The sequence below is a fragment of the Rutilus rutilus genome (genome assembly GCF_951802725.1).
Source record: "Rutilus rutilus genome assembly, chromosome: 2".
In the NCBI taxonomy this organism is placed as follows: Eukaryota; Metazoa; Chordata; class Actinopteri; order Cypriniformes; family Leuciscidae; genus Rutilus; species Rutilus rutilus.
The window spans coordinates 31,898,273-31,922,299 of NC_140210.1; the positions used below are offsets into that span (position 1 = coordinate 31,898,273).

The 24,027-nt window shown below is 39.3% G+C and overlaps 1 protein-coding gene across 1 annotated transcript in view; it reads left to right on the forward strand.

The window, feature by feature from the left end:
* Positions 1–948: 948 nt before the first annotated feature.
* fam193a (family with sequence similarity 193 member A) overlaps positions 949–24,027 on the forward strand; it is a 30,715-nt gene continuing 7,636 nt past the window's right edge. Inside the window, exons 1-19 of the mRNA XM_084401523.1 lie at positions 949–1,270; positions 3,956–4,024; positions 4,321–4,560; positions 8,277–8,446; positions 8,549–8,716; positions 12,019–12,250; positions 12,367–12,491; positions 12,585–12,732; positions 12,836–12,910; positions 13,005–13,082; positions 14,802–14,920; positions 15,126–15,368; positions 16,277–16,409; positions 16,538–16,681; positions 17,550–17,816; positions 18,138–18,351; positions 19,915–20,139; positions 20,239–20,521; positions 22,648–22,834. Coding sequence (XP_084257649.1) covers positions 1,127–1,270; positions 3,956–4,024; positions 4,321–4,560; positions 8,277–8,446; positions 8,549–8,716; positions 12,019–12,250; positions 12,367–12,491; positions 12,585–12,732; positions 12,836–12,910; positions 13,005–13,082; positions 14,802–14,920; positions 15,126–15,368; positions 16,277–16,409; positions 16,538–16,681; positions 17,550–17,816; positions 18,138–18,351; positions 19,915–20,139; positions 20,239–20,521; positions 22,648–22,834 — 3,264 coding nt within the window. The 5' untranslated portion in view covers positions 949–1,126. The remainder of the gene's footprint in view (positions 1,271–3,955; positions 4,025–4,320; positions 4,561–8,276; positions 8,447–8,548; positions 8,717–12,018; positions 12,251–12,366; positions 12,492–12,584; positions 12,733–12,835; positions 12,911–13,004; positions 13,083–14,801; positions 14,921–15,125; positions 15,369–16,276; positions 16,410–16,537; positions 16,682–17,549; positions 17,817–18,137; positions 18,352–19,914; positions 20,140–20,238; positions 20,522–22,647; positions 22,835–24,027) is intronic.

Genomic DNA, 24,027 nt, shown 5'->3' on the forward strand with positions numbered 1-24,027 from the left:
CGGGCGACAGTTCCGGTCACATCCTACTTTTCAGCTATTTCCCCCCGGATTGTTAACTTTAGCGATGGCCCAAATAAAATCGTAGCAAGCTGTTGGCTATACGGCGTTTATTTATTGCAAAATAATACAGAAGTATTGTTTTGAAAAGTCTACAAAGTGATATTAACCCCCCAAAAAGTGTCCCAGTTTTTTTTTTATAGGCTACATCATTAATATTTAAATTATATTTTCGTAATTACATTCATAAACAAATAATAATAATAATAAAAACACAATATTTGGAGTCTTTAGACAAGCTGCACTGCAATCAAATAATTCATTAATTTTAATGGTTTTAATTATGGGAAAACTATTAACAACAACAATCTGTAGCACGCCCCACACCGCGTTTATTTTAACATAAGTAAAAAAAATCTTATGTGGAATACAGGATTCTGATTAGTCCGGTGGCATTGAGCTGTCCATAATCTATAAATTGGCAACGCACGTTGGATAACTCATTACCGCCATCTAATGACTATGATTACTTACTACGATTACCGTCTGTAATTATATATATATATATATATATATATATAAAGCCCTCTCTCGGACAGCGTTCATTTTAAAGTATTATCTAGAAAACGAAAATATCGATAAGAAAAACAACGCACATGTAAAATACTCAAAGAACTTGATGAGAGAAACCCTAAAATAGAGGAAGAATATTCAGAATAACAATGAGCTTTATTCGCCATTTACGCTCGCATACACATGAAATTAGATCTTTTTAAACAATCTTTCAGCACCAACACCAACATCTAATCAAAAATACTAATAATACTACTAGTAATAATAACAATAATAATATTACGTGGTCGCGTCCTCTTAAAACTCAATTTCCCATAAGCCCCAATCGCACTATACGATATTGCGTCATGGCGTAAACGCCATTGGCCAATTCCTGGTGGGTCGGCCATATTGGAATTTGAAGTCTGCTATACTGTGAGCAGGTTGGCAGGCTCTTAGATTATATCTCTCAAATACAGCTATATTTTATCCGTGTCCGCAGCGTCAGAGCCTGGCATTGCACCAGAGACCCTGCTGTTTGTGGACGGAACGCTGTCTGTGTATTCCGTGGGTAGAAATGAGTCCTACAGACGCCAAACGCGGAGCGAAGCGCAGGAAGAATAAGCGGGGCGGCGGCGCAGGGAAGGCCGGAGCTCCGCCAACACCCTCCAGCGGCACTGCGCACGGAGACCCGAGCACCATCCCCAGCCTCAACGGAGAGGTGAGGCGGCTGGGGCATGCGGGGTGGTTGATGGTGCCTGTGGGTGTAGTTTACTCTAGATTCCATGATATTGGAGGCCTAAGAGAAGCCCCTGTAGCTGATCTCACGTTTACATGGAGCCTGAGCTGAGCTTCACTGATCTAGAGCTTTAATCTTACACATTTCCTGGTCTGATCATAGAAACATGAGAAGAAAACCGTGAAGACGTGTGGAAAGCACATTTAGAGTGATTTTATGCAACGGATGTGGAGGTTTGAGGGATTTTTGTCGCTCTGGGTGATGTGAAGCTAACTTGTCAAGCGCTGGACAGTTTTAGCTGATGTGTTTACAAGGTGTTCTTCAATAACCATATGATTTTTATCAACCTTCCTTGCAGTTGATAAAAAGCAGTAAATGTATTCTTGAGGCTGAAAATATCACTGTTTATGTACCGCAGTCAACAGTAATGTAACCATGTCTATAGACAGATCAAATGCTAAAGTCCACCGTTTTTTGACATTTAAGTTCAAAATATTCCCTTACACGTTTCTTTCTTTATTCCTTTTAGCACAGGTTCTGTGTTTAAAACTGTATGTATTGCGTTATTAAATAAAATCGAGGTAATAATTTTCCTTTCTGAACTTTCTGGCAGTTGTGTCAAGTATGATCAAACCGGAAGTGCTTGAAAATATTCAACCGTAAATGTCAACAAAGGATGTACTATGTCTGTCAGTGGTTTTAAATTGAGACTTGTCCAAAGTTTGTGATTTGGACGTAAAGGTAATGTGATGTATCATCATTTAGCACAGTTAACTCTTAGTATATACCATTTATAGACATACACACACACACTTACCTCAGTTTATCAGCTGCTTTCCTCTCGTTTGAGTTGGGTATTTATGCAATCCAGCCTGAGAAGTGTCATGGAATGAATAGGCCACTCATAGCACAGGGTCCAGTGTCCAGGGCTTTGTCATAGACTTGTTCTTTCTGGTGGTATTCCTCTGTTTCCAAGGAAACTACATATGTAGCTTAACAAGAGTATCAGTCTGTATTGACATAAGCAAGCAAAAGCGACCATCTCTGGACTGAATAATGGCTATTTTGCTTAGAGTGCACAGATTTCAGTGACAAGAGGGCAAAACGTGAGGATGTCTAACTGTCTATGAATGTGACTAATGCCATGTTCTCTTAGGAGTTTAGGTCTTATGTGAATCATTTGTTGCAATAGGCTATTTCTTTTCATGATATAATACCGCCAAACAACCTCTGGTTAACTCCGGTAAAGCTGTTTGTAATCTACTGTACAGAGCTTGTTGGCAGGTTGTTGTTGTCTCAGGAATTATTGTGACATTTTTGTGTTTAACTAAGCACATGCTCAAGACATCACATTCTCCTATTCCAGATAGCAATTTTGGTTAAAACTGAAGTGTGTAATAATTCGTGTTTTAAAATACTGCCATTGGTCGGACAAACAGCTATTGGTTAAGCCAATGTGTCTGTTGGTCAACAATTGGCTTGGGCTAAATGTTGTATCTGCATTTTAAACTGAGATGAGGAAGACACTTTACCATGGAAAATGTCACTCATCAGCTTTAAAGCGGTTTAATTTTTTTTTTTGCAATGTAATATTGGCTGTCTGTATTTTCACAAGCACTGATTTATTGAATAGCTGATAACCTGCTGGCTATTCTAAATAAAAAATGAGGATTCTTTTAACAGCCACATATAACAGCTCTGACATTATTTGTGAGCTGATGCAAATTCATTTTTATTTATTTATTTAGGTTTATTAGGGCATTTAACATTTCTGGATAGCTGCATTGTCTAGTTTTGCTTCAGGACGCATATTTTAGAATGGGCATCGAGTGACAACTCCACACTCTATTTAACAACATTCTTTATTGTTTATTCTGTGCAAAAGTACAAAAATAGAACATGGAATTTTTTTTGTTGTTACTGGAAGTGTATTATTGAATTGTAAATGTCTTATTTTGATGGTTTTATGACAGTCATTCACCACGTGGAGCAAATTTTGATCTGTACAAATCATGTTTATCCTCTTTTAATGTAGTCTGGTTTGTATTTTATTTTATTTTGCATAGTTCGTGGGCATATCATTTACACCTGTCCATGTTGGCACTTGCATAATTTGTCTAGCTTCTACTAAGTGACAGATGAATTTGTGTCAAAATGTTATAGTTTTAACATCAACAACAACATATATTGAAAGTGTTTTCTCTTATTTTGCTGTCCAAATGCATGATTGTTTCATTAGTTGCATTTTATTCTTTGAATTGTTGTCCGCTGCTCTATCATAAGACCCGCAATCCATTTTGAGTTGTGACTCATCAGTTGAGAGGACCTTTGGAAAATGAAGTACATGTAGAAGTATTACTTTCATCATATGTCATCTTCACAGAATTATTATATAAAAATAGGTGTTCTGCTACTGTCAGCGGTTCATCCGGGGTCAACCTCTGATCTATCCAGTGGAGATTTAACTCTGCTGCATGGTGCTGCTAAAGTTTTTTTTTTTCTTTTTTTTTTCTTGCATTTTGACAGCTACGAGTACTGCATTTAGATGGCACTCTTTTAGCTTTGAGCTGAAGTCGTAAACAACATAGTGTATGTAATTACATTATTGTAATAAGTTTATAACCTTGAGCCTGGAATGAGTTGATTTATCGCCGGCTTTCTCTTTAGGTCCCATTGAATGGCGCTCCACAGTTTTCAGAAGGGCCAGTAAACGCCGACTTCTCTGGAGTCCTTCAGGTAACAGGCAAATCTCTCACTTTGGAACACAGCGCTCTGCCGTATTTGCATTTCCTCTGTGCGGTAGCCGGTAGCACAGCTGTGATTTCCTGAAAGTCTGATCCGGTGTAAGTTGAGTTAGCCTACTGTTTTGAAGCGTTATTCTAGTCTTCTAGAGTGTTGAACCATTGATCTCCTGTAGCGGACGACCATTAGTGCAATTTGAGAATAATCCGTATGGGCAGTTTACGTATCTAGCAGAAAGGGAAAGCTGCTTCCTCACAGTTGATCTGTTTTGCTTGCTGTCTCTTATGCAGACCCCGTTCACTTTCGGGGTGAACCAGAGGGCGCCCTACACCACTGGTGACCGTTGCCTGCTGTGTCGCAGCGAGCGTAAGGATGCCGTCTCCCAGGATATTGGAGGATCCAGTCAGAATGGCACATCCCAGTCACCCAAATCTTCCAACGCCCTTCAGCTGCCTCTGTACGTCTGCTCTGACTGCAAACGTACAGTGGAGAAGGACGATCGTCAGCCCTCCCTCGACCAGTCTCTGTTGGTATGTTCCTTCAACACTTGCATGTTTCTCCTCTGCCTCTAGTCTTAAAAAACATAATTGGGCAAATAATGAGTCTGAATTCCTAACTTGTTAATTTTCAGCTGAGTCAGAGAAATTTGAAGGAAGTGTTGATTCACTTAGTGTTTTTCCCTCATTAAAAAAGGTTTACCCCTAAAGCAACCAATAGTACCTCTCCAGTCATATTTTAGATGAGGAAAGATAAGCATCATTTACATGGTTGGAGCTGCCTCATGTTGAGATCACATGACCAGCCAAATACTACTTGCTTTATCTTCGTAAACCCCATTTTGTTTGACATCTGATGAATTGTGCCGTTTGGGATCTGTGTAAGTCTAAGATGGCTGTTAGGATTGAATAAACAAACAAAAAAAATCGTATCTTCAAGCATTTATTTATATCAGAACATTTAAGACAGATACTTCTCATAATAATGTAAGATACACTTTTTACCCTTTGCAGCTGTGATGAAGACAGCTGTGTGTTACCACCAACATCCCATGTTATACTGGTTTCGTTAGTAGTTTCATTTTCACTCAGCATTGATTTCACAGGCAGGTAGATGTACTGTTTTCCTGTTGACATGTTTTTGATAAAGATGTTTTTAGGTTAGAGTTTCCCAAACTTCTGAGTCATAAAGTTGTGTCCCAGTTGTCTCTTTGCACAAAGTTACTTCATTTATTAACAGTCGGATGTAGGGATGGGCGATATACCGGTAGACATGGTCAACCGGTAGAGATTTTGGACTATCGTCTCTATTGCAATTATGCTCACGTGTCTTTGCTGTGCTACGCAGTCACAAGAGTTTATCTTTTGCATGCGTTTTTAAGTATTGTGGTTTAAAATGAAGTGATTTTAAACCATTGAAGTGCAGAATGCAACAAAAGACCACTCATTTTGCTATATGCGTGTGATGTTAGAGAGATGTTCTCATCACTGTTTGAGAGACAAGCTCAATTGAAGGTGCTGCTCATAAAGCGTGTTAGAACTGAACTCAGTGTGTTTTGCAGATTAATTGGGCTTGAATGGATAAAAACACTTATGTGTCAAAGTAAACAGTTGAGAAAGAAAACACAAGTGGGCTATATTGGATCCATGCAGTCGATCTTAAAATGACAGCATCCAAATGCTGTCGTTCTTAATGTTAATGCAAATGGTGACAACAAGAATTATGAATTTTCAATGGTATCAAAAATTTCGATATTGTTTTGAGCTACATTTTAAATTACATGATTACAGCTCCATTTTAATGGAAAAGTAATGTGAAAGACATGTTTGTTTGTTTTGTGCAGTGGTCAAAGATGTCCATCTAGTGTCCGTCTCACAAAGAAAAACAATAAAAAAAAAACAGTGCAGTGGAATGCAAGAATGCATTCTGTGTGAATGAACCTTTAAAGATTTGATGTCCGGCTGTATAGACTTCAATTTAAGGTGGAGATTGGATTAGCAGAGAGACATTACCTTGTTAGAGAGCTCAGGGTATTTGAAGGACAGGGTTAGGTATTTGCTACCAGAACTGCACGCCCCCCTGCAATACCTCTGCTGCCCACAGTTTTGGAAGCTCTATTTTAGAGTATGTGATGGTTGCTGCTTATGATTGAATGAATGAGACATTTATATAGTGCTTTACTATGTACTGTTGTACACGCCTGGATGATGTGATGGCAGCCACAGAACAACGGCGCCAGTGCGCTCAACACATACCATCTATAGGTGGTGATGGGAGAGAGTGAAGGAGCCAGTTGAGTGAATGGGGATTATTTGGAGGCTATGGGTGTATTCACACGAGGAAAGTCAACTAGTTCACTTGCTTTGGTCCGGACCAAATACAATGTTGATTTTTTTTATTTTTTTTTGTTGTTGTGGTTCGCTACTTCGCTTTCACACTGCCTTTTTTGCAAGAAAACCAAAATTTGAGTATATCGGTGCCTTTACAGCCTAGAAGTCCCCATCACTATACTAGGGCATTAGGACCCACACAGACCACAGGGTGAGCACCCCCTGCTGGCCTCACTCACACCTTCTCCAGCAGCAACCCAGGAGGTCTCCCATCCAGGTACTGACCAGGTTCAACCCTGCTTGGCTTTAGTGGGCAACCAGTCTTGATATAGTCTTGTCTACAGGGTGATATAGCTGTGGATATGGCTTATCTTTCCTTTTGTCTTTTTTTTTCTCTTTCATTTGCTTCCGTTGTTGTTGTTTTAATTGACATTTTAATCAGGCTAAGTAAAAAAAAAAAAAAATCCACTTGTCCCGGACATGTAGTTAATGTCGTGCACTGTTTATAATTGTTTACTAATGTTTTTGACTCCTCAGGTGCTTTAACATTTTAAAGCCACAATGTACAGAACATCACACAAAGATATAGAAGAAAATGTATAATAACATGCTGGATAAATAAAACTAAGAAATAACATAAATAACAGCTGAAAGGCCACACTGCAATGTCGGCAAATCAAATTAAATCGGCTAACCTGCCTGTAGTACAGCACAACATCGATGCACCGAAAAATAATAAACAATTAATTTACAGAATTAAATTAGAACAGAATATACCTTTCTAATAAATAAAAATACAAAACGAAATAAGTCAGAATCAAGTCGCAAGGACTATTTTGCAGAACAAATGTGTGCAAAATGCCTAAAGTGCAGGGGAACAAAATACAAGCCACAAATAGTTAAATTAGATAACCCTGAGTGATCAATAAATAACATTAAAATAAAGAAATTATTAAAGTAACGAAAGTATAGCCAGAATTGTCAACTTTGTCTTTTTAACTGCAGAGATAACAATAAACGCTAAACTGGAGTGGCAGTCTTTTTAGCTAAACATGTTCACAGCATCCAAAAATAAAATTAGAACCGGCTGACATGTTTTGAAATCACTTGTACCCTACCTGATCGAAAGAAAAAAAAAATCTAGTTTCACTCTGTCTGTGTCCGTTTTTGTCTTTTCAAAATGTGTGCGAAAAACGCTTAATGTCCAAAGACAGACAGATATATTAAAAGATCAAATTCTGTACTTAACTTATTAATAAAGCATACTATATAGCCTACAGAAAAGCAGATGAGCCCAGAATATGAACACTACGCATTTAATTACACGTTAAGCATTTTCCTCCCATAGAAAACCGTTATTATAAAGAACGCCTTTTAACATCACTGTCTTAATATACATTAAGCCACATTAAAGTGCCCTTTAAGCATTTTAAAAGCGTTTTTCACATTAAGCGTTTTAGAATGTCCTGAGGAAAACTTCTGGCCGGCAGAAGTGCAATCGTGGTTTTCCTGATGCTAAATCCAGCCTTGAAAAATATCCTTTCTAATGGTGTGCATCCACACTTTAGATTTTCTTATCCCAGACATTGTTAAAGATTTAAATCCCTGCGGCCAAGACGCTCTCTGTTGGTCACGGATCGTGGAAAGTGAAACTTAAATCTTGCACAGGGGTGGTTGGTTTTATTTACGCACGTTACAAATATTTATTAAAATCTTCTTTCTTTTCACATTTTTATTTACAGCATTATCATAATAGGCTGTATATTACCTTACTGGCAGAAAACCGGTAGTTAGATGTGAAATCAGACATTGAGCACCCCCATATAGCCAAAATGGCATGATCCCGTTTCATAACACCTCTGCATAATAGCATAAAGAAATAATTGGTGATACCTAATTCTTTTCTTGTTCTTCGCCAGAATCAGGACTTCTTATTGCACATGCCGGTGGGTAATGGCGGTTTGTCCCAGGAGCCCTTGGGTCCCGGAGGCAGACTGACAGTCGGTGCTCCTACACTGCCTGCTCCAGATCTCAGCTCTGCCCTCACCGCAGACACAGTGTGTAGCTGTGAGGCCTGTTATGAGCGGAGGTATGTCCTGCATCAGTCCCAACTAGTCTGTTGTTTGACTGATCAGTCTACTTAAATGTATTTCGTCATCTAAAATGACTTGATTGTGGTTGCTTTGGTTAGGGAGATCACGGCTGAGTCAGAGCGGGAGTCACAACAACTGCAGAATCACTGGTCTGAGGTCAGATACCTGGTCCGGTGCATTTACCGTCAGACTGGGACTCCGCTGGCTGATGATCAGGATCAGCCTCTAGACCGGGACAAAGAGAGCATGAAGGAACTCGTTGACAGGTATTCTTTCAGAATGAATTTATCCTAAGAAACAGTTGTTTGATAATGTTTTTATCTAAAGAATTGAGCCAGAACAAATCCATCTAGCAGTTTTTGGGAAAAGACACAAAATAGCACTGACATTAAGATAACCATCAGAGTTGTTAAAACAATTCAATGGTTGCCACTGTAAGTGATTTTAGCTTCCACTATTTTGTTAATCACAGCCACACATGTTCTCTCCAATTTCAGCAAACCCAAACACACAAAATGATTCACAGACAGAGCTCTTTTCTCGGTCTAGTTTTCTTATTGGTAAAAATGTTCTTTTTGGTTTCTTATTTCTTCCTCTTTCTGTTTACACACCCTTGGGCTGAACACAGAGACAGGTGTGATTTTCTCAGAGTTCTTATTTCAGGGATATTTCTCAGATAATGGGGTCATTTTATGTGTAGTGTTCCAGAAAAAAGCCTGATTCTACCATGTTCGCCATCATAAGTATCTTCATACTTCATACAGTACCTTTCAAAAGTTTGGTGTCAGTAAGAATTTTTTTTTATTTCAGTTTTTACATTTTGAAATAAATTAATACTTTTATTCAGTTGGCACTCATTCAATTTTCAAAAGTGACAGTAAGGGGTTCCATAAGAGTTCCATTTCATATAAATGCTGTTCTTTTTAAGTTTCTGTTCATCAAATAATCCTGAAAAAGTTTATTACGTTTTTCCCCCAAAATATTAAGCAGCACAACTGTTTCCAACATTACTAATAAGAAATGTTTCGTGAACACCAAATCAGCATATTAGAAAGATTTCTGACGGATCATGTGACACCAAAGACTGGAAATATTATATTAAATTGAAAACAGTTATTTTAAATTCTAAGAATATTTCACAATATTAATGTTTTTGATCAAATAAAAGCAGCTTTGGTAAGTATAAAACACCTCTTAAAAACATTTTTAAATGGGTGTGTAATTAATGTATAGCACAAATATTTTATAAACAATCAGGTTTGCTACAAATAGTCTTTATCCATCACTGGGATGTGTTTAATGTACAGGATGTGTGTTTTATGTATTGTAAAATTGATGTATTGCAGGCTCTTAGATTTCTTTTGACAATGTGAAAATGACAACGTGCACTGTGGTGTTGTGAATCTGCCAATCCTATGTGATAAATAATAACTAGGGCTGTTAATGCATGCGATTAATTCAAATTCCTTATGTGAACGCAAATAAATGACCGAAGCACGCAAAATTGCGTCATTAACGTAATTTGTCACGCAGTTAGATGATCTTAGAAATCGCGAGCATCTACAATGGTGCAAGACCCTGTAACACTCTGTTTGCGATCAGATCATTTTAAGCCTCTACACTCCAGGAAAGTTGTAATTCCAGCAATCCAGTAAGCAAATTCATTTAAACGACTCTAATGTAAAGAAAACCAGGCTGATTACTTCAGAGAGTTCAGGGAGAATAGATACTCACGTTGCATTTTCAGTGAATTATTCATTCCTGTAAGGCATGTGACGGTATACAATTTTCATGTTGCAATAATTTCTCAAGCTCTTATCACGTTATACGATATTATCACAATATTGAAATAAGTTGCAAAAAAAGTGTCATACTAACAGGTTTAATAACTTTTTTTTCTAATAACAAAAATAACTGAACATTTAAATACAATAAAACTATACACAAAAATAAATAAAGTAAACAAATATTTCAAACATTAAACTGAAAAATAATTATAAAGAACAATAGGTAATAATAGTTAGCGTTAGTTAATGCATTAACACTAACAAGGAGCAATAGCGACATGTTACAGAAGTTATTATTTAATAGCATTAGTTAAAAAAATACAACTGGTCATTGTTAGTTCATGTTAGCTCAGGTTTTTATTTTAATAATTAAATGTTGAAACTAAGTATTTTTCATTTTCATTAACTAATGTTAACTAATAGAGTCTTATTGTATAAAGAATCAGAACATTTTAAATCAAAATCTAGGGCATGTTGTAGTCCAGATTAAAATGTAAAAAAAAAAAACGAAAATAAGTAGCCTATTAAGTCTAAGTATCTGGTGCTTTGAACACCATTACGAATACAAAAATCTGAATGGCTGTTTAAAACACTTAAATACTGTTCAGAAATAGAAAGTATAACAGCTGCTTTGTTTTACGGGGGTTACGGCTGCGTTTCTGATGTTCCATCAGCTTCATCTGCTGTCATTGAAAGTGCATTTCATTCACTCGTTCCGCCATGTTCCTCATGCGTGTTGGGCTTGTTTACAAGCGCACATGTCTCTTTGACGCTGCACACACACAGTGTTGTATATTTTAACTGGTTGATGGAAAAGTATTCTTAAAATGAATTCTAAAAATCGGAATAATTTGTAATAAATAATTATGCATGGTATTTTAAAGTGCCCACGATAACAAAACAGTGCATGTTCATTAGCGTGATATATCGTATTACCGTATATCGGCATATATAATGTAATTCTAAATGTAATCTAATTCCAGTGAGTGTTTTGCTTTAAAACACGAGCTCTGTCATATTCTGTGATTGTTTCTGAAGAGCGCGAGCCCTCACGCAACACTCTGAGTCTGTGTGAAATACAGGCTGAACGGAACTTCAAAACATCCCACCGCTGTATGGCCAGATGATACGCAAAGCAAACTACATTTCTCGGCTTGGTAAAGCAAACCAGCGTCTCGCTAGTGAAGTTTTGATGGATGAGTATTGCAATCAAGGTAAAAATGATTGCGGTGACGTACAGGAGTCGTACAGCAAGCACGCATGAGTCCGTTATATTGATGCGCAAATTCCTGTTCCAGATCACAGCTTGACTTGTCTAAAATATAAACAAGCTCTTTGCTGTTGCGCTGGCTGTACACATACTATACACTGTAAAATCTGAAAAGGTTTTTTTTTTTTTTTCTGTAATATTTTTTATTTATTTTTATGAATGGGTGCTCTGGTTTTTATGAATTAAATGGACTTATATCATTGTGTAATTTGGTTTCCTTTTGGAGTCTCCAAGTGTCCTTTTTCAGAAAGACCTTGAAAAAAAGCTTTTGTCAGAATCATCCTTCAATCTGATGATTTACTTAGCTGGGTGTAGCAAATGATGACAAAATGAACGTGTTTAACAAGACAAATGGTGTATGCTTAATTTCACAAAAGGGTGCGATTAATCGCAATTAAATAGTTGCATCTATTGACATCCCTAATAATAACACATTAATTATTCTACTGGACGGTACTTGGAATCTCTCATTTCTTTCCCCAAAGACTCACCTTGCTTTCTCTTTATTTAGGCTTTGTGAGAAGGATCCCTACCAGTTGTACCAGCGTCTGGAACAGCAGGCAAGGGAGTACGTCTTAGAGATGAAGGTGCGTCTACTCAAACACCTGTCCACAGGCTCAAAGGCACCCGGTGCAGCGGCTCAAGGGCCTCCGCAGGCCCACCAGTTCATCTCACTGCTGCTAGAGGAGTACAATGCACTTTGCCAGGCGGCCCGCACCATCAGCAGCTTCCTGCTCACCCTGGTGTGTTGATGCAACCGTATTGTACATGCATACGTGTACATGAGTATGAGTAATGATAATCCGTTTAAGCTCAAGCATCAGTATGACCTACTACTAGCCCTGTTCTTCCTTTTCAGGAGAACGAACATTTGCAGAAGTTCCAAGTGACATGGGAGCTCCACAATAAGCACCTTTTTGAGAACTTGGTGTTCTCTGAACCCATCCTGCACAACAGTCTACCTGCCTTAGTGGCCCAGCTCAGGTATGGTCTGCAGTGAATCAGTTAAAACTTTATCATTCTTGTAGCATTTCTCTGTCTGTACAGGATGTCATTGGTGTGATTTTTGTTTAATAGGCAGGGCACGACATCCCATGATTCATACAGTGAGGATATGTACCGTACACTCCTGGAGAGATACCACCATCTGGACCAGGAAATGAGTGCAGTGGCTCTTGAATGGCTGGAGTGTGAGAAGAGGATTGATGACTATGTTGATGAGCAGGTATATTTCATTCGTAATGTGAAAGTAGTCTTACTGAACTGAGTAATTGTTTGTGGCTCTCAAGGCTGATCTTGCATCTAATGCCAGTTTTGCCTGTTTGCAGTTGCTTTTTAAAGTTGAAGGTCAGAATCTCACAAATCAAAGGACAGAACCACATAAGTCTTTAATTAATAGAAATGTAAGTTGCAGCACAAGTCACTCATTATTCGTTAATAATTTTCATACGTGACTTTTGAGTGGAGCTAAATGAGTTTCTACATTTATTTTTAAAGATGTCTTTAAGAACTAAGCAGCGGATGCTCAAAGAAGACGCCGAGATCTTCAAACAGAAAAGATTTTTTGAAGAGCAGGTAAGATTTCCTCCTGGTCTGATTGACCCTTTGTTCTTATTGAGATTAAAAAAGGTTGTTGAGGTAAGCATGTACAGTGCGTTCTTGAAAACTAATGGAATTATTGATTGAATGTGTTCCTGAATAACAAGAAAATTCCCCATTCATAAAACAGCACACTAGATTTAGATGCAAGGCAGACATACATTCAAAGGCAAAGATAAGTACTGAGTGTCTGAATGCTAGTTACAACAATTATTATGAAATGATTATTCTCTCAACCTATCATTTAAATTGCGTAACTAAGGACTTTTTATTGGTAATGGCCTATTCGCTAAGCTTTTTTAGCATTCCTGACAGACTTATTTCCAGCTCATAGTTCTGAAGGATACGGTGGCCCAGTAGTGCACAACACAATGAAAAGTAAAAAAACAAAAACAAATATAAGTTAACACAAACCAACAAAAATGCTCCCGCTCCTTTATCGGCCACTATAGAGGTTCTGTTAAAGCTAAGAGCTCTATACTAGAGGTAATGGTCTAATGAAATACAGTTTTTTTTTTTTAGTGTTTTTTTTTTTTTATGAACCCTTCAACTACATTTATTGCATTTGAAATTAGCCAAGTCATTAATATAGCTATGTACATTTTAAGTGCCATTTAAGAAGCCTGGTAAATTAAAAGTTTATTTGGATTTTGTTAGACCATTACCTCTAGTACAAAGGCCAAACTTTACCTTTAAAGCATCCTTTATGTGGCTGAGAAATGCTGCTGTGAAATGACTGATTCAGAACTAATAATATGTGCAAAGTTCAAGAGTCCATAAACAAACATTAGAATGGAAATTTTGGGGGGATTTTGTTTGATCATTTGACCCTGCATTAAAACCATGTGCTGCATTATTAAAGAGGAGCTTCAAGTGTCAATAATTAGCAGATGTATAAGTATTTTAATGCAGACTCGTCATAAGTCATCACATATATTGGACATTTCCGTTATGTTGTGGCTGGTGTTGTGGCTTGTTTCCGTTGTGTTTCGTTTTTAACTTTGCTGTTTAAATTTCGTTGTGTTTTGCACTACTGGGCCACTGTAGATGGATGATGATTACACAATTATTATATATTTTTTTTACATATTAAATGAGCAGAAACATCTCTCTTCATCTAGCCTTGTATACTCCATTACACATGTCTTGTGGTAAAAAGATCTAAAACACTATCGTTAAAAAGTTTAGGGTCAGTACAAATTTTTTTTTTTACAGTTTCTGCAACGACGCATTACATTGGTCAAAAGTGGCAGTAAAGAAATTCATTTTACAAATGATTTTGATTCTTTGGAACTTAATATTCATCAAAGAATCCTGAAAAGACGCATCACTGTAAAAAAAAAAAAAGACTACAAAAATATTAAGCAAGAACTGTTTTCAACATAATAAATAAATAAATAAATATAGATAATAAATGTTTTTTGAGCAGCATATTAGAATGATTTCTGAAGGATCATGTGACACTGAACGACAGAAGTAATGATGCTGAAAATTCAGCTTTGCCACAACAATAATAAATTACTTTTTAAAATGTAATAAAATAGAAAAAGGCTTCAACCTTTGTGTATCTTGAGGGTTTTCTTTGTAAAAGCAACTGTGTTCATAGCCATTTCTCAGTTATCAGCACATATATTCTATTATACATGTTATATGTCTTAAAAACCCACAATTATTGTTTTAATATTGTGATTGCAGTTCCTACTGAACAGTAAAAAGTCTCTTGGTGGTGACAGCAAGTTCACAGACACAGTGAAACACATGCTGTCATCCAGACTGAGTATCCCAGACTGTCCCAACTGCAACTACAGACGGAGGTACCTTCCACTTATATTCAATAAAATTATTTGCAGCTCTTATTTGCTGTTCTTTCTTGAATGTGATCCTTTTTGGGGGCCATATTTTAAAAAATGCCAATGGAAAAAAATAACCTTTTGGTCCTTTGAGTATCTTTGACCTCAGTTTTTTTTGTGTATCGTTAGCCTCAGTGCCTCATAATAAAGGTAATATATCTACCTCCAGATGCACCTGTGACGACTGCAGCCTTTCTCACATCCTCACCTGTGGCATCATGGATGCTCCCATGGCAGAGGACCTGCATCTGAAGCTGCCCCTGCAAGCGGAGCCTCCCCGGGACTACCTGTCAGAGGTCCACCCCCCCAGCATGTCATCGGGCAGCTCAGGGTCCGGCTCGGCCCCAGGCTCCCCCATCACCATCCAGCAGCACCCACGCCTCATCCTGCCGCAGGATGGCACCACCACATTGTAAGTTAAAACCGTTTTATCCGCTCTCTTTTGTTTGAAACGTAGCTGGGTTCACTTAAAACTTTGAACATTGGGACGTAGGTCCCATAAGTATCTATCTAACCTTTTTTCTTTTATGAAAATGCTGTTTATTACAAAAAAGGAACTGCAATTGTGTGTCTTTAAGTACGCATTGCTATATGAACAATCAGTCAGTTGATTTAAATGATTCATTAAAGGAATCGGCTCATAAGACTCACTTTTTGTGAATCAGACAACATTGTTCACACAGCAGGAAAAATGCGAGACTTTTTTTCCGTCTCACTGCATTCACTTCAAACGGTGCACTCACATTCAGAATATTGGATAAAATATTATTTATTTTTGCAGTGGCAATGCAGGACACACTGATTTTAATCTTGATAATTATGAAACCCCAAATTTGATTAAAAAACATTTGATTGATAGTGTATATAAATGTAAAATGCAGTTTCATGGACAGTGAAATAATCATCTCAATTCACCTGTCATTGTCAGGTGCGGCATAAAGTTTGTTGTTCCTTGTCTGCTTGCTTTACGGCTGCATTTCGTAATAGTTTTATGAGCAGTCAAGGGTTTTTACGTGGATAATGCTGAAATATAAGCTTGGGAATATTTTTTTGTTGTTGTAATATTTAGTTCTAGTAATATGTCTCCTGTGGACAGTATTGCAAAAATCAGATATGGGTCAAATCAGGCAAGTTCCAATTATTATAGTCATTACTGTATTTATGATTACAGTGACTTAATGATGTACTTTCCTGCTAAGCTCACTCAGTTTCTGTTTTTCATTTTCATCAGTGTCATCAGTTTCTTATTACATCACACTAGTCCAACAGCTGAGTCATTAGACTCCTTTTGCTTTCTTTCTTTTTCCTTTTCTGCCTCAGCGATGATGAAGTGCCTCCGTTGTCTGCTATCTACCCTCTGAGCGGGTATGAAGACCCTTCGGTGGTGGCCAGCATTAATGGCATCCACAACCAACTCAGTGGAGGGGAAGAGAGAATGACCCTTAAAGATAAAGTAGGTGGCAGCTGATCATCTGACAGTGTTGTTGCTGCCTACAGTGTACAATAAACATTTGTCAACTGGAAACATTTGACATTTGAGTTTGAACAGTGGTAATAAGCGCTCCTCTCTCGTTTTCTCAGTCTTCACGGGGGAGCAGCAGCAGCAGCAGTTCCTCTGAAGGTGATGAGGGGGAGAGGGAATGTGGTGGGGAACCTCCAGGCCAGGAGATGCCGTTCTCTGGAGGGAAAAATGACTGTCCACCTCCATCATACCCTCATACACAGGTAGAGCTTAGGAAAATATGCGTTAAGGGTCTATATATTAAAGGGTAACAACCCTAAAACAACTTTTTTTTAGTTAATGATCTGTAAGACTGGGGCCTTATTAGTGCTGTTCATTGATTCGAGTAAATATTTTGACATTTGGGTATAAAGTGTTTTAATTCTACAATATATGGTGTAAAAACATCTGAGTGCTGCCCTCTTCGAGTTGAATGGTGGCTACTGGAGTTGAATTTTCCTTTTTGAAGTTGTTTCCCCGCGTGACGTATGCAGGCTCTGCCAACGGCTCACTACCCACGCCCCTGGCACGAGCTCACCACGCCCTTCGCTAGCATCGTCGGCATCGGGAGTTAAGACCGCAGTTTGAGCCAGCGGCTCGAATTGATAAGGCTCTGGCCCTGTGTCCAGACAATTCACCCTCCTCCACTTCAGGTGAAGGTGGGGGAGAAAAGTCCACTACTTCAAATGACCGCTCTGTTGCAAAGCTACTGGCATCACTCCAGTCACCCTCCATCTTTGCGAGTCTGACAGCTGTCAATCAATCCGCCACTGCAGGTCTCAGGTGCATGCCCCCCGGTCAGCCCCGCCCTCGGTTCGTCCTCTCTGTCTCCGCTGGGCTCTGCCCACTTTTCCGGCATTTTTCCAAATATTGCCAGTGGGTGGAGTCATGCTCTGACCAGGGGTTGAGTTACACTTTAAACATTTCTCCCTTTGCATCAAGATTAAAAACTGTTAAAAAATGTATTTGATCTTTGATTGAGTCAGAGAGATGCGAGATGAGAGATGAGTGGTTTGAGTGGTTTGCATTTGCAGGTATTGCAGTAAATGATCTGATAAAAATGACCTCTTTCTTCTTTTTTTTTCTTTTTAGATGGATCAGGTACAACATCCATGCGAGTGTCACGTGTGTAATCAGGGCACCGGGGATGGTAGCACTTCCAGCCTGAGCTCCACCTGTCTGCCTACCAGCAGGCTGCACACAGGGGGTCACCAGTTCTTCTCAGAGAAGACAGCAGCCCACCCTGCCCTCCACCTCTACCCCCACATACACGGCCATCTCCCCTTGCACAACCTCTCCCACCTGCCCAGACCACTGCTGCCCACCCTCTACTCCACCCCTCCGCTCACACACAACAAGGTTAGACGCACGCACATGCACAGGAAATTCCCTGCTTGTAGGGACTCAATGCCTGTGTTATTTTTCCAGCCACAAGGGGGGTGACTTGTATCAATCTCAAAAAATCTAAATCTTAAAAAGAGGCACAGGTGCAAAATTTCACTTCCTACTGGGCATGTCCCTTTCCACATCGCTGACTATTGCTTGTCAAGCAATGACGTAATGCCACTATACATTTTTCAGTATCCTAATCACTGATTTTCATGGTAAATCATTTTAAAAGGACATTCATTGAATTTTTTCATGTAATGATCCCAACTCTCTCCACATCATCTTCTCTAGACTCTCCCTCCCACCCCCACGTCCAGTCACACAGGCGGAAAGCAGCAAGTGTTCAACCCCACCCTACCGGAGCATGTCTACCAGAGCTGCTTCAGCACGGCGGGGGACTGGAACGGCTCTTTGCCATGCCCCTCGCTCAAATTAGAGAACCTCTGGGACACGCACATTATGAAGAACTGGAACCCTTCTGTGCTGCTCCAGGAGCCATTACCTGGTCAGTTTCTCAAGCCTTTTTAAAGATGTTCTGCACACTTCAATGTAGATAATAGTAAAGCTAAAATGCATTAATCTGTACAAGTAATTCAGATGTTTTAAATCATTGAAAGGCTCCATTTAGATCTGGTATTATGTGTCTGGTGATCAGCTCACAGAGGAACTCTAAAAGTCACCATGGAATTAACTTCCCTTACCCTACTGTCAACATCTCTTTTTTAATAATGTGAATGATGTCCTCACCTGCGTGAGGACTGGCCAATTATCCATCCCTTTCAGAAACCTTTAACTGACATGAGTTTGTTACATTTAGCAAACGACAATGATCCAACAATCGAATCAATTCACGATGGACAAAGTCAAGCCCTGTCCTAAAATTTTTTGGAATGATGATTGGAATTTCCTTTTCATGACTACTTAAAAAATAAAGGTTCTGAATTGACATCTATGGTTCCCTAAAGAACCTTTAATATCAATGGAACTTTTGTAATGCACAGTGGAACAACATTCATCAAGAACTGTTCTCTGAAAGGTTCTTTGAGGAACCAAAACTGGTTTTTCTATGGCATTACGGCAAGGGGTACTTTTATTGGAACCTTTATTTTTAGGAGTGTAGTAGAAAACGCATTTGACCAGATCAATTGTAGTTAAGCAGTAATATGTCCAAGACAACCACAAATAACTGCCTACTTGCCTGTCAATCAGAGAATGTGCTAAAAATAAGTGTTTTAAATCATTTGGAAAATGATTTCCAAAATTTTGGAATACGATCAGATTATTTGGAAAAGCACAAACATACATAGAGGACCAGGATCTGAAGTTTAATTTATATACTTGACTAAAATAACAGAATTAAGCTTGAAATATGATGAATGGATTGTATACAGTCACAAAATCAAAGTCCTACCCTCAGTCTGATCAAAACTTGTACCAGAACAGCCACTAAAGTAGTTGAGTGAATCCATTAAATTATTTTCATTTTCTAAAGTCTTAACCCCTAAAAATATATATGGGATACATGAGTCACTTACAAGAATTGGATATAGTGTTAACATTAGGAACGTTTTTGACTTTTTGAAGCCACAAACTAGAAACTACAAACATTTTAAGCTGTTTGGTGGAGCTGTTTTTGACCTAAGTAATATTAGCGATCAGACACGTGCAATCGCCCAGCCATCATTACCAAAATGTCATCCACATAGGAGGTGTGTTTTATTCTCGTTAAGCGTTTGCTTTTAAATAGTGTGCCCTCTCTTGACCATAATTGATGGGTTTCCCCGAGACCGCAAGAGTGGTGGTGAGGAACTTTTGGAGAGAGATCAAAATTTGTGAATGAGTCAAAATGCAATTTCTAGCACCACACCTCAGACGAGCTGTCTGTGTCCAAAAGAGGGTGACATCACTGTAGTAACAACTAGTTGTTCGTTTCAGCTCCTTACAGTGTTAGTATTAGTATTTTATATATATTTAAATGGTCACTACATTACCAAAAAAGATGTGCCAAGTGGGTTTTATTGTCTTCAGTATCTCTATGATCCCACTGAAACTCTTCTCCCTGTCAAAGGTGACATGCTGGGTCCTCCTCTTCCCGACGTGCCCCTTCTCTCCTCCAGTTTGGACCCCATTGTCAACCCCCATCCTTCCCCAGATGGCAAAGAGAGGAAGAACGGCGCCAAGAAAAAGTGTCTCTTCAACTACCAAGATGCCTTCATGGAGGCCAGTGAAGTGGTGATGGCCACTTCCTCTGCCACCTCCTCTGTCTCCAGTGCCGCCACCACTGTCCAGTCGAGTAATAATCACTTTCACGTTTCTAAATGACCCATCATGAGTCTTAAGATTGAATTTTTGCTTTCATTTGCTGAATTTCCTTTTTTTTTTTTTTCTTTAGATGAAGTTTTCCATAATTTAGGTAAAGAGGACCATAGACATCCCACTCCTGTTGCTCCTAGGAATAGCCCCACCAGTCTCTCGTCTCTCCCCCCTCTCAGCGGAACCTCACACCCTTCTTCCCCCAACACACACCTACCAAGTATAGGCACCCAGTCCTTTTCAAAGACTGTATCTCAGACTCCAGTCTTCATGGATGTCCATCAGAGTATGTGCTTGACATCTGGTGAGCAGCCAGCCGCCTCAGTTGAAGGTTTAATCAGTGGTCCAAATAGCGTGTGCAGGTCAGTTCATCATCTATAGTAATATTGCCTTATGCCTTCTGTGTGATGTTCCTGCTGTCCCGTCATCCAAAAAATAGACAGGCTGTTCTAATTTCTATGGCATGTCAAGCTTTTAAAGTGCCCCTATTATGGATTTTTGAAAATGACCTTTCATGTAGTGTGTAACATAGCTCTAAGTGAATGAAAACATCCTGCAAAGTTTTAAATCTGAAAGTGCACCGTATATAAAGTTATTGTCTTTCAAAAGTAAGAGTCGACTCCGAGTCAATGAAATTAATTGTTTTTCAAACGAGTCATAAGCCGTTTCGTTGTGACGTCAAGACGAAACATTAGCATATTGCCCGCCCACTTATTGCGCGCGCAGAGACCAGGGAAAACTTGAATCCCCTCAAACCTGCTGTTGATTCCTGTGGACACTGGATAGCATCATGTCGAGAAGATGCTGTGCGCTACAATAGCCCCTTTCACACAGCGCATTGAACCCGGGAAATTGCCGGCAAATTGCCGGAACGCCTTCTGTGTGAACGCAAACACGACCCGGGTTTAATGCCGGGATCGATGCCGGGTTGGGGACCTAGTAACATTGCCGTGTTCAGTCCCGGAACGCGCGCTGTGTGAACAAAAGCCGTAATAATGCCGTGTCGTAGTGATGACGCTGAAGCCGGGATCGTTCGCCAGCTGTGAAACGGTACGAAATGCGCACTTTTATGATCGAATCAGAGAAATAAATGCACAAGCGTGGTTTCGCAGCTCATAAGCAAACTGAAGACGCTGCTGAGACATTACAAGTCACATCGATGTCACGTGTCTTTCCGGGACATACACGGGTTGTGTGTGAACGCGCTCTCTGATTCCGGAAAATCACTGGCAGTGTGAATGAACCAAAATCAAATGAACCCGGGTCAAATCCCGGGTCACTTTATCCATGTATTTTCCGGAATCTCTGTGTGAAAGGGGCTATAGTGAAGCTAAAGCCAGTTTTTTTTCACTGCCCAAGGACGAGCATGTGAAGATTCAGTGGTTAAAATTCATCTTTACCATGATACCATAGCAGTATAATCCTAAACTTTTGCTGTGTTTCCCTTTATTTTACTTAAGACTGCTTCTCTAATCTCGGAGTTCAATGCAGGATTCGCAAACCGCTTGCTCTTGAAAGATGGTGTTCAAAATACTTAGTTTTGAGTTTTATATCTCCTGCTAACTGGTTAACTCGCAGTATTACTGTCTTATTGAAATACTTCTGCTAATCAGTTGTGGGCCACTATTAACGTTACCTAAAACTGTGTCTATTAATGCAGATTGTCTGTCGTTCTCACTTCTTTGAGGAAAGATTAAGCATGGATCAAGATTTGTTTTACTAACGTTTATGTATCATCAGTCATTCACGCTAGAGCTCGGCTAATGTATGCACTGTTATTGATACAGTTTCCACATGTTCACCGCAATAAATTGTAAAAATACTCTGTAAATAAATAAGTACTAGTAAAATAATCGGTTTGTTGATGGACATGCACTTGTTAATGCTGATGGTGAGGAATTATAGTTGCAACATCTCATATTGTCCCTCAAAGTGAGTAAACTAGTGTATCACTGAGAAACATCCTGCTCGAGTTGTCCTTGCGATGGAGGTTCGGGTTGAATCATTAGTTTTTCCAATGTTTCATCATCGGACTCGCGCTCTGATTGATATGGTAAAATCGACGTCATTGGTCGTTACTGTGTTTAGTTTACGGTGTAGGAAGCCTCAGGACACGCAGAGCTGACGTTGTTATGGCAATGGGCTTTTTTGTTTTCGACAGCTGTACGTGATAGACCAATCATAACAGACTGAGCTGTCTGGCCAATCAGAGCAGAGAGTAGCTCGTGGAAAGGAGGGATTTAGAGAGATTGATTCATCTGGCGAGTCGTTTGAGAATCATTGAAAATGTGGTGATGTGCAAATGTATATTATGAGAAAATGAACAGTTTTTTGATCTTTGATGCATGTTAACCTGTTTTAGGAGACTCCAAAACAACATTAGGAAACTTTAAAATAGCATAATAGGGGCACTTTAATATTTAATAAATAAACTGGAATATGAGCTGGAATTGAGTTCATATACTCACATTTGGAATGTTTTTGTCAGTGATCCAGACTGTGAGGGTCATCGCTGTGAAGGGAACGGAGGCTACGATCACCAGCCATATGAAGGAGAGGAGAGCCAAGATGATGATAGCAGCTCGGAGCACAGTTCATCCACTTCCACCTCAACCAATCAGAAGGAAGGAAAGTACTGTGACTGCTGCTACTGTGAATTCTTCGGTCACGGAGGGGTATGGAAACACTCTCCCTTGGCTTTCACCAAATATAACAATATTAATAATATATTACATAATTACATTATTTATAATAAACAATAGTATTTTGATTGTCAGCTGATATTCAAGCTTTTTTTTATCTATAGTATCTGTTGATATTGGATATACAGTAGTTTTGGATATTTCATTGTTTTGCTCACTTCCCTGTTTTTACATTCAAATTATCTTTGCCATCATCTAACACTCACTTAAAGTTGATCTTTTAAAAACACCTATAATTTTAGCAAATCTCACAATTAAAATCCATTTTTCATATAGCACATTATAATGCTGTGATGCCTACATTCTTCTGTTAACTATGGTAACTAATTAACAAACAGGGAAACTAATTAGGAACTGGAAAACAGGAACAGAGTGAAAACTAAACTAAACTAAAACAGAACATACACGTACGCCTTGGAAAGGCACGTCCTCATGCCGACAACTGAGGCGGCTGGGAGGGGACTCTGGAGAAGGACGTGGAACAAGTGAAGAGCAGGAACAAGTGCAGGTGACAGTGGGAGAAACCAGGGTGGTAATGACGGTGGGATGAGCCAGGGGAAGGAGTAGCTAGGTTGGGGACCCAGAGCGCAGCCAGGACCCTTTGCGTTGTCGATGGATGGAGGAGCCATCGTGAAGGCTTGGCTGTTGACACCAGGGGGATGAGTGATGGAGATGAGGCAGGCCCTAGGCACAAACAGAGAGCAGATGGGACCGGGCGACATCGATTGTCCTGGAGGCAGAGGCGGAGTCATAGTGACAAGTGTCCGAGGTGCTGGCCAGAGAACTGAGGTGGAGCCCGAGGGCCGAGGTGGAGCCGGAGGGAAGGCAGAGCCAGACAGTGCTGAAGGGGTGGAGAGACGGAGCACAGCGGACAGCTCGGAAGTCCGTGGCTCAGGCAGAGCTAAACTTATTTAAACTTAAAATCGAAACTCTTTTGGGCAGTTCCCGGACAGGGTTTAAATTAAGCCAGGAGTAGGCCTTAATCTAGAGTAGTTAATCGTGGCTTAAAAAATGGCTTTCTGAAACACAGATTAAGTACAGATTACTAACACCTGGGCTATGAAGTCCTGAACTAAAACAAGATTAATTTAAAACCAACTGTGCTAATCTGAATTAGCATGACAGAGGTTGCCTATAAAACATGGAATGAACCAAGAAAAGCTTAA